Source organism: Amyelois transitella, chromosome 22 (genome assembly GCF_032362555.1).
Source record: "Amyelois transitella isolate CPQ chromosome 22, ilAmyTran1.1, whole genome shotgun sequence".
NCBI lineage: Eukaryota > Metazoa > Arthropoda > Insecta > Lepidoptera > Pyralidae > Amyelois > Amyelois transitella.
This window is the reverse complement of record NC_083525.1, coordinates 2,639,027-2,649,965: the sequence shown is the minus strand read 5'-3', so window position 1 is coordinate 2,649,965 and position 10,939 is coordinate 2,639,027. Positions and strand designations below refer to the sequence as shown.

The window sequence follows — 10,939 nt, the reverse complement described above, 5'->3', positions numbered from 1 at the left end:
CTGACCTGATTGCTTGCTGGGCCAGTTCCAATACCGTGAAAGAGCTGCAGCTATCCGCGTCGATAGTCGTCGAAGGACCAGTGAGGTTCATGTAGTATGATATGCGGTTAGCTATCATGGTTCTGTTTGCCCTGTTATGGAGATAATAAGTAGCAACAATGTATGTTAAATACCCAGAGATTTACAGGTGCTTAAATACGGGTAATTAAGGTTGTCAGCTTCAGCTACAGTTATTTATTTTTAAAATTGAAGCTAGGACCTATAAATGTGCGTTAAATGTTGATTAATTTGTCATCATTAAATTTATAACTTATATCAACGCAGCAAATTTCGTCATACATAAGTACTTTCTCGAAATTTTAACATATAAGAAGTACTAGTAAGTGCCGTGTGGTTCCCGGCACCAATACAAAAAAGAATAGGACCACTCCATTTCTTTCCCATGGATGTCTTAAAAGACGACTAAGGGATAGGCTTACATACTTGTGATTCTTTTTTTAGGCGATGGGCTAGCAACCTGTCACTATTTGGATCTCAATTCCATCATTAAGCCGAGCAGCTGAACGTGGCCATTCAGTCTTTTCGGGACTATGGGCTCTGTCTACCCCGTAAGGGATATAGACGTGACTATATGTATGTATGCATGTATGTAAGAAGTATTACTTACTTGAAAATTGGTGAATAAAGAAGTCGTCCTCACAAACTTACCCCAAAAGCCCTCTCTTGACTGTGGAGAAGAACAAAGTCTTGTCGTTTTCATCATACCCTACGCCAGCGAACACCGCGACAGGTTTTCCGTAAAGCTCAGATGGAGATATTCCTAAAATGAAATGTTTAACATAGTTATAAGAAAATTGGGCTTAAGAAAATTGACCATAAAAAACCTGTGAATTCATTTTCGTTGGTGTCTCTTTTATTCATCTCAAAAAAGAACTCAATTATCAATAGGTGGAAGGTGAGTAAATACCATTGAAAATAATGAGAAACATCTATATTTTGTTGCGAATAAAGCGAAGCTACAATTGTTGATTACGTTTAAGGGAAGAATAATCCCCTTATTTTAATAAATTCAGATATGATTTTGGTCCAGACGTAAAAGTTCATAAGCGGTATTGTTTCTATTTGTTTTAATTTATACGACCACCTTACCTGCATCAAACACTGCCCTATAAGCCTGTTCAGATATCTTCTTGGTTAACACAGACAAAGTTGGTGCTAGAGCATTATGGACCATGAAGAACTGGGCATCGAATTTACACAGCTTCTCAGATAGTTTTCCCACGAATGGGTTCAGTTCGGGATGATTGTGGTCGTTCCAGAAAGCTGGGTCGTAGTTCACCAGGCGCTCCTGAAAGATGCGCCGATTTTTTATTTATAAAAAACAGGATAAAAAGAAGATAGGAGTCACAGAAAACTCTACAAAATATTTATAAAGAAAGAGCGTCGGTAGTCTAATCGGTGGGTAAGGTTATAATTCGTTATTTGTTTGTTTGCAATATTTTTATTGCATAGAAATTTACACAGTTACCTTTCTATTATTTTTTAAAAATCATGATTCAATAACTTAGTCTAGCGAATAAGCTCTATGAAGTAGTAGTGTTCGAGGCAGATTATCATTGGTGCATGGAAGTTTGTCAATTCCATCGTCATCAACAGCCCGAGAACTTCTACCTTATGAATACCTACTTGAATGAATTTATTTTTTTAACATTTATATTTTTTACTAAATCATCCGTTTTGTGTTCAGTTCGAATGAAATATTTTTGTATCAGTAAGTTGTTGTTACAATATAAATTCTAAAACCAAGGTGTGCAATACTCTCACGATCAGCAAATATCTGAGTTCCACTTACCTTTTTATATAATTTTTCTGCAAAGTCCAAAAAATTGTCACAGCTCGGCATTAGAGTGGATACCCCTGATATAACGATGCTGTCTCCATGAGGTTCCTCCACGTCTCCAACGTGTTCTTGGGGTACAGGCGTCATAATGATATTAAGTTAATAATAATACCCTACCAAGTAACAGAAGACTGCAATATTTGTGAATACAAAAAGGTTATTTATACTTTTGCCGAAAAATGCAATTTGCAATTCGGGGTTCCTCGTGTTGCGTTTGTTTTTTGTTTTCATTTTTTACTTCAGCTTGATGTTAATTGAATACATGATAGGAATGCTAAAGAAACTCGATTTTATAAATCGAATTTTATTTATTGTAGTAGCTGTTGACCGTACTTTGTCATCGTATTAGTTATTTGTAGTATAAAAGTATATGCCAACAGCTTTTAGATTATTTTTTTCCCTTATACCAATAGGGGATGTAGAAAATTGGTTTAAGATAGTTACCTCAGTCGTTTATTAGATGAAGCAGTATCGAGACATTATTTTTGCCTATATCTCTCAGGGTTCTAATTTATAAGTTTTTCGTAAGCAAGTTTGACGTATGATAGTAAGAAAGTAGGAAAAATAATCGCGAATATATGTATATATCGAACCCATCACAATTATGACCAACCAAAGTACTTGACAAATCAAGGTCATGAACATAATGGAAGGTCACGCCGAATTATAATCGTACCTTTTGTTTATTGTTATACTTATTGAGTTTTCATAAAATGCAGTGCAAGTGATCATTCATCATATAATTATAATCGAAAATTTTGACAGCAATACACAATACTTACTAATCATTATGAAGAGTGTTAAAAAACATACGCCCTTATGGGGTAGACAGAGAGACAGAGAGATAATCAAACGAATCAGTCTTAAAATAAATTATTGCTAAATTGATTAATGTTAAGTAAGTACTATACGATGAATGTATTTTAAATGCTGACTTCAATTAAATTTGTTTTAAGTAATTGATATCTTTTATTTATTCATTATAATTTTATATGAACTCTTTTTGTATTCACTTTTGCGGAGCGGGCCTGAACTTTGAGGGCAACATAGACACAGGGGAAGATAGAAATAAAAGTAAGACCATTATTTTACAAAAATATAATAACCAAATAAAAAGTAAAAAAAAATCTCGCAATCATTCAGCAAAAGTCTTAGACAATTTATCGACAATAATTCTAGTCCTTTCCGACAAGTACTGGTCAATTTGACCCAACACTTTCACCACATGAAGCAGCTTCCTCACTCCTTTCTTAAATTTCTCCATTCTCTCAGCACTAGTTACTTCTTCTTCTTCTCTAAAACTTGGGAATCTCATAGCAGATCCAACAATAGGCGCTTTCATAGTAGAATGTTGTTTCAATTTTGGGACTTTCATCGTTGGCACTTTTAATTTTGGAACTCTGAATTTTGGTAGCTCAAGTTTTGGTACGAAGCCTTTTGGTGGCGGCATGGATATAGGTACATGGGTGTTTGCAAAGCCATCTTGGTCGTCGTCTAGAAGGATGACTCTTCCGTCGTGGATTGCTTTGGGTATGGAATTGTGGATGAGATTGCAGAAAGAATTCACTGTGAATGTGCCGTCAGACAGAGCTGCGCCAAGGGAATCCTGTAAATTTTTGGATTTATTTAAAAAACTACTCGGACATTTCAATAAAATGCTATTGGTTATTGGATAGGTATTACTTATTCACAACATTTGACGGCCTCTGTGGCGCAGCGGTAGTTCGCTTGTCTGTGACACCGGAGGTCCCGGGTTCGAATCCCGGCCAGGGCATGATGAGAAAAGAACTTTTTCTGATGGACCTGGGTCTTGTATATTTATCTTTATAAGTATTTATTATAAAATATATTATCGTTGAGTTAGTATCTCATAAGACACACAACACAAGTCATAGTCACAAGTCTCGAACTTTCTTCGAGGCTAACTCAATATGTGTCCTGTTTTTTTATATATTTATAGTTACATTTTCTAAGCTAACACCATGGTCGAGTTTGTAACAGTTGCGTTTTCCTTATGAAGGAAATGATGGACGTCCTCGGACGTCATCGGAGGACGTAAGTTTTCCTGTTAAGAGTAAGTGTAGGTTTCCTTTAACAGAACCCAGTTTGAATTTTTCTTGTTATATTTGGTGAAAGTGGCCATAACCTCCTACAACTTTTACGGGAAAGAGAAGTATTCTATTATTTATTTGAATTAAACTTTTTTTTATTTTATAAAGTTAAATATAGCATAATGCGAACGTAAAGTTTCAGTAAATTGATTTATTCATTGTACAGTCAACAGCAAATTAATTTATCCAAGTTCACTGCAAATTCTCTTATTTTACCGCGGCATAACATACAGAGATCCATGCTGTGTCAATTGACATGCGGTTGCCTGTACATACAACTTGACATAACAAACTGGTCAAGGCATAGATTTCCAAGCTGGATAACTTGACACGTGACTGGACAAGTTGACATCAAAACCTGGTTACTCACCCTTTCTTTAGATCCGCAGTCTATGGTCACTCTTATAGGTGGTGGAGCTTTAACACGTTTTAACACCACCTGGAATGAACAAATTTCTTTTTACACCAATAATCATAAAATATCACGACTAAGGGATAGGCTTCTCAACTAGCGATTCTTTTTTTAGGCGATGGGCTAGTAACCTGTCACTATTTGAATGTAAATTCTAGCATTAACTGTAGTACTGTTGACTCTGTCTACTCCGCAAGTGATATAGACGTGACTGTATGTATGTATCATAAAACACATTATCCTTTAATTTCAGAGACTGTTGGCTCTGATACCCGTGAGGTGGGCATATTTTTATCAGTTAAAATGTCAAGCAGTTAACACTAATTAGGGCTTATTATTAAGTAGTACCAGGTCTACTAGAGATGGCGCTGATATAGTTACTTAAAACGCGGTTTTTAAAATGTTAATATATCTTGGGAACCGAGCTTTTCTCGAACCTAGGACCTTGATAAATCGATTCCTTGAGCCGAAAAGCCCCTAATCTGTAACTTTCATGAAAATCGTTGGAGCCGTTTCCGAGATCCTGATTATATATATACAAGAATTGCTTGTTTAAATATATTAGATTATAATCTAAGGTCTATTAGTAAGGTCAGATCAAGGGTTACCTTAACTGACGAGATTGCATGAGTTATGAATGTGGATGAAGCGGAAGAAGTTGTTGCAAGTGAAGACATGTGTACTTTGTCAATGCCTATGGGAAAGACGCATGATTTTATGAGTGAAATACTTGTATTATAAATCATCGTCATACTTCCCCCTTATATCGTTTCTCGTCAAGATGAGGGTATATTGGTCAAAGGAATGAACTTCGTTATAAGCATTTAACGAAATATTACAATCCTACTTCTATTATTGAAGATTACTATTTAATTTTTATTTATGACTACCTAATTTTTCACTTCCATAGGAGTTTGTACCTACGTATGTTTCTACGTAGAAATAATCACGCATTTACTCCTTGCGGGGTAGACAAAGCCAACAGTCTTGAACAGACTGATATGCCACATTCAGCTGTTTGGCTTAATGATAGGATTGAGATTCAAATAGTGACAGATTGCTTGCCCATCGCATAAAAAAAGAATCCAAAGTTTACAAGCCCATCCCTTAGTCGCCTTTTACAACATCCATGGGAAAGAGATGGAATGGTTCAATGGAAATCTTTTTTATGGACGACTAGGTCCCTTTAACCGGGAGTGTGGGACTTCTGGCACCTAGTGCCCCAGCCTGCAACCTCTGCTCCCCACCAACCTACTAAAACCCCTCAGTGCGCCCTTTTTGCCATTTAAGGGCATCATGGGGTCACACCGCATTCCACCACGATAAGTTATCGTCCTCCTTGCATTTGCGGTCTCACTTCTCTGGGGAAGAGTCCAGGGTCCAGTCCAGTTCGCCTGTGACCACGTTCCTGGAATGGTTAAGTCAATAACACGAACTCTCGATTGCCATTCACAGATTTGCAGAGGAATATTAGTTATCTTGGATGATGTTTTAACACGATGTTTTTTTTTGAGAATCTGTTAGCAATCAAATTTAACTTGAGACTAATAAGTATGTTTCACTTGCTCACTGTGTATCAAAACGCAATTTAATACACATAGTTAAGTTGTTCTTAGCATAGCTGAAATCATCAGGCATATTACTTCCTGTCCAATGGTTAGACTTTCCCTCTGAAGAACCCTGGGCCCTTTTACCGATAGGAAAAGGTCACACACGCACATTGAACTTATTAATACGAGTATTATCGCCTCTTTTCTTTCAATCAATATTAATATCACTTCTCACTAACGATTTCACCATTTCATTTTCAACACAACTTGAAGAAAAAACATTCGATTCTTACAATTACAATCGATACGAACCACGATTAGCAGGATGACCACGTATCGGCCCATATCAGGTCACAGACATGGCTCCCCGTCGGCCACAGATCACGTATTGATGTCGATATGGTTGCTACGATGATCGGATGTGCCCAAAGCAGCGTCAGCAGTTTTGTTCGAAAATCGGAGAGCGGCTTACACTACACGTGTTTTAAGTCATTAGGTTTGTTAAGCAGGTTAATTAATATAAATGTTTTTAATAATGTTAATGGTGTTTGTTTGTCCGTCTTTCACGTCAACATCACCGAACCGATCTTCATGGAATTTGGCGTAAATAATGTGCTGAGAGAGAGGAGATCAAATAAAAGTGCGGTCTTGTGTAAGACGTGATGCACTCAATCAGTTTTAGATGAGTAGAGGTGGATTTGGTCAACATTAGAGCGAGTAAAACCAAAATGAATTTGGAATATCAATTAACGTTAAATTACTTTCACTTACATCTGATGCATATTTTGCTATAATTATAATGCAATTATCTAATGACTTTTACAATTTCATTAAATCGATACTTATAAATGTTGGGAATCGCCAGTTTTCCTTTGTCTTTGCTTGGGACAACATGTGCTGGCTATAAGAATATATAGAGAAAAGAGCCCGCTAAGGCTCTAAAAGTTTCAAAGTAGAAAAATTAAAAAAAACAGCCAGCTGCATTATTTTTCGCACGCGTCGATAATCGTAGAGTGTAAAGCGCCCTAAAACAATTGAGTTAAAACTGTTTTATCGTAATATCTTTCGTTTATTTCGTAATTTGATCTCTAAGTGTATGTATATCTGAATTTTCACCATGCATTGGCTAGTCAACACTTGCTATGCTGGGAGCGTAATATTGTACCTTATTTTAAAGGCATATTTCGAGAATGAAGTCAGGCAAGGCGCTTCTTTGGATCATCGTTTTTGTGGCTGTCGCGTCTGTCGCTCAGGTTTGTTTGTTATGTGACTACTTAATAGCTATATTCCACATCACTCCCTTCATTTAAAATGCCAGTCAATGTGTATTCCTGAAGCAATTTTGAGAAATGCTCTGATTGTTCTGACGTAAATCCCATTACAACTCTGGAGAGAAGTCTGTGTCTAGAGTGAGAAAGTTAAGATGTGCATTGTCTACCTATAACTAAAAAAAGCTTAAGTAAATTCATTTAATCTCGTGCAAACCTAAATAGCCATAGCCATAGCCAAACCTCATAGGATCTTTTGATATCTCTAGACCCATCGGTTTGCGTCGTGCGTTTATATGTCACTTAATCAGATAGCACTTTCCTTTTCCATCAGTATTTTCAAGACTGTTATCCCTGTCTATCCCGCAAGGGTCATAGACGTGATTATATGTATGTATGTTTGTATTTTTCTTTTCTCAACTCCATCATTAAATCCTACAGCTGAACGTGGCCTTTCAGTCTTTTCAGGACTGTTGGCGTTGTCAAATTTTAAAAGATAAATACGTCATTATGTACCTTTTTTTAAATATCAGTATGACATTTTCCAAAATTTCTATTACTTTTTCCAGGCAAGTCTTTTGCTCAAGAACTCCTTGCTGCGCCCCCGTTCAGAAGATACGTGTTTCACTTGTCGGGCAGAAGACCGGCCATTTGCTTACCCCCTAATATCGTTCTTCGTGAAGATGAAGGATATATTGGTCAAAGGAATAAACGTCGTCATGGCTAGCGCTAAGGATTTTAAACTGGATAAATCTTAAAAAAGGTTTTGATGTTTGGCTGTTGGTGAAGATCGGACCACGCAAGGAGAGAAAGAAGTTTTGAATTTAAGAGAAATCACAATGTAGTTAGGTATTTTTGTAAGAATTTGTTTGTAAATTAAAAACAATAGAAATTTTCAACTTGTTTTATTTAATACTCATACCCAAATAGGACAGTTTATTCATTCATTCAGTACTTATAGCAATGCTACTCAATTCTATGTAGGTAGACAAGCTTTTCTCATCAAAATTTTCTCTGCGACAATAGTCTGACCAAAAACCACTTCGCAACGAAGTGTGCCAATCTTGCAAGCCGTGTTTAAGATAACTTGAAGTAGCTAGTTTAACTTACAACAGAAGTTTCTTAAATCGAAGATATTCTCCTGTAGTCAGTGAACCTTTCTTCCTTAAATCAGCAAGTTTATCCATAATATTACCCTTTCTTTTACAACTTGGAGATGGTAATATTAAAGGCTTAAGTTCGGAACTTAATGCTTTCTGCAAAGGTGACTTTCCTAAAATTGGAACTTTCAAAGGACCGAAAGGACTACTTAGTGGCAACATTGGTATTCTTGGTAAAATAGGAGGTAAAAGTGTTAACGGTGGTATAATAGGGGGTAATATAGGTAAAAGAGGTAATTTTGGTATTAATGGAAATAAAGGTGGAATTATAGGGGGTAGAAAAGGGACAGGAGGCATTAAAGGCCATAATGGGGTTCCCAGTTTAGGTAATTTTGAAGAAGATAGTAATTTTGATATTTTCGAACCGTAAGATAAAGGTAGCCTTGGTAGATTAGGTAAGGAAGGTAAAGGAGGAGGTTTTGAAGGCAGCTTGGGAAGTGGTGGCAAGTCTGGGAGTAAATTATGCCTGGAGTTGATATTGACGAAGATAGGAGAGTGGCGAGAGTATTTGGTGATTGATAAAGGTTTTGTTGGTAACTTCAGATCACCCGCTATTAGTCCCAGGTTGATGCCTTGCGATGAGTTAACCTGTGAAATAAATAAGCTATTAGTAAATGACTTACTACTAACTATTAAAAGCGAGGTTGGTCCTAATTATGACGGAGTGAGAATTGGAAAACGAAACTTTAAAGAAACGAAACAAAAAAAAATAAAGATCTTAATAGGTAATACTATCCACCAACGACAAAGGTACATATATAATATACACTTAATCAGCGTCAACCTGAGTTCTTTTTGATACGTCTTGGATTTGTGACTAGAAGAAAATGAATTGACCATGTAAACAGAGAATGGTGCGACCTCATTATTGACCATATCGTAAAAATAAGACTATATTTATCAAGATTCTTAAAGTAACAAAGATACTTACAGCTGCAGTTAAAATTATTAACACTTTTACGACTTTTAGCAAACTAAGCGTGTTCACTGCCATTTTGTTTTGTTGTTCAATTGTTGTAAACTTGATTGTTGATTTCGTCGGCCTTATATAATGTACAATCAATTGTTTAAAAGATAATACCTTTTTATGTCCAACATACGAAGATTGATCACGTAGTATTTAAAATATTGGCAATAAAATTGGTTACGCCGAATGAAGAATTTTTGACAGAACTAACCCATTTTATCTGTTCTTGTTGTTGTATTTCAATGCTGTTCTAAGCGGTCGTACGAGTATATCTTTCGTATATGACTCGTAGGGTACCTACTTTTTTCTGGAATTTCCCACGGAAGCGAAACCACGCGAGAATACATACATACATATAATCACGTCTATATGCCTTGCGGGGTAGACAGAACCGGTCTTGAAAAGACTGATAGGCCACCACGTTCAGCTATTTGGCTTTAAGACAGATATGAGATATGAGTGACAGGTTGCTAGCCCATCGCCTAAAAGAAGAATCCTCAGTTTATAAGCCTATCCCTTAGTCGCCTTTTACGACATCCATGGGAAAGAGATGGAGTGGTCCTATTCTTTTTCTATTGATGCCGGGAACCACACGGCTATGCTGGGAACCACATGGCCCCGCGCGAAAGCTAGTTTATTATAAATGTAAGTAGTAACTAATAAGACAACTCGAACATTATTGCACTTGTAAGTAAGTAAGTACTTACTAAGTACTTAGTGGTAATTCTCTGTAAGTTATAATGAATAATTGCAATTCTCGACGGTTGCGAGGCAATTGTACGATAAAATTTCGTATTTGCCTTGAGAAATGTCACGTACAGATTTTTCAATAGTTAATTACATAAAGGTTTTTGCACACCGTCACAGCTGCTTCGTAATTGTTATAAATAAATCAATATTGTAAAAAATTCTTCCGTTATTTATTTTCTGTCGGTCAGTTAAGTAACTCAGAGCGTAAAGAGCATATCAATTTAGCATGTAGATATTATTTCTAAGTCCGAAAAATACTTTCTTTGCAAAAATTGCTAAGCTAAAATTGGCATGTAAGTTCTTTATGAGGTATAGATAGGTATAGGGTATATGCCAATAGGGTATATGTGCCAATTTTTAAATGCCTAAAGTTTTAAAACCGTTGATATATCAGCCACGCAGTTTCTTCTTTTATAAAATAAACATGTGAAATGGAATATCAGATAATCTTTTCGCAATCATGAGATGATTAAGACTGAAATACCTCCTTGGCTTGGAATATAAATGCCCTGCGCAAAATTATGACTTAAGTCCTTGATGATGCTATTACGAGTAATATTGGAATAGGTATTAATGACATAAGTCTTAATTTTGCGCGACATGGATGTCATAAGTATTCCACAGGATTTAGGTAAGTACCTACGTTAGTGTAAGGTTTTGCGTTCGGTCAGGTCCAAATGAATAACAAACATTTTACTTTGAAATGAGCTGAGTTTGTGTGATTTTTGCGACTACTTTTTCTTTTAAGCATTTGAAAATCTCATACATACATATTATCACAGGCCACGTTCAGCTGTTTAGCTCAATGATAGAATTAAGAT

At 36.2% G+C, this 10,939-nt stretch overlaps 3 protein-coding genes across 3 annotated transcripts; all 3 read right to left on the bottom strand.

Annotated features, from left to right (window-relative positions):
* Positions 1–252: 252 nt before the first annotated feature.
* Positions 253–1,987, bottom strand: LOC132903203 (fatty acid synthase-like). Its single transcript, XM_060950838.1, has 4 exons — positions 1,853–1,987; positions 1,150–1,348; positions 709–820; positions 253–259 (listed from the first exon to the last, which is right to left on the bottom strand). The coding sequence occupies exons 1-4, from the start codon at positions 1,985–1,987 to the stop codon at positions 253–255; spliced, it is 453 nt and encodes a 150-aa protein (XP_060806821.1).
* Positions 1,988–3,035: 1,048 nt separating this feature from the next.
* Positions 3,036–6,318, bottom strand: LOC106141576 (uncharacterized). The gene is made up of 4 exons (XM_060950837.1): positions 6,286–6,318; positions 5,781–5,831; positions 4,382–4,450; positions 3,036–3,506 (listed from the first exon to the last, which is right to left on the bottom strand). Exons 1-4 carry the CDS (start codon positions 6,316–6,318, stop codon positions 3,036–3,038), a joined length of 624 nt encoding a protein of 207 aa, XP_060806820.1.
* A 2,029-nt stretch (positions 6,319–8,347) lies between these two features.
* On the bottom strand, positions 8,348–9,395 carry LOC106140617 (RNA-binding protein 12-like). Its single transcript, XM_060950836.1, has 2 exons — positions 9,333–9,395; positions 8,348–8,989 (listed from the first exon to the last, which is right to left on the bottom strand). The coding sequence occupies exons 1-2, from the start codon at positions 9,393–9,395 to the stop codon at positions 8,348–8,350; spliced, it is 705 nt and encodes a 234-aa protein (XP_060806819.1).
* Between the last annotated feature and the right edge of the window lie 1,544 nt (positions 9,396–10,939).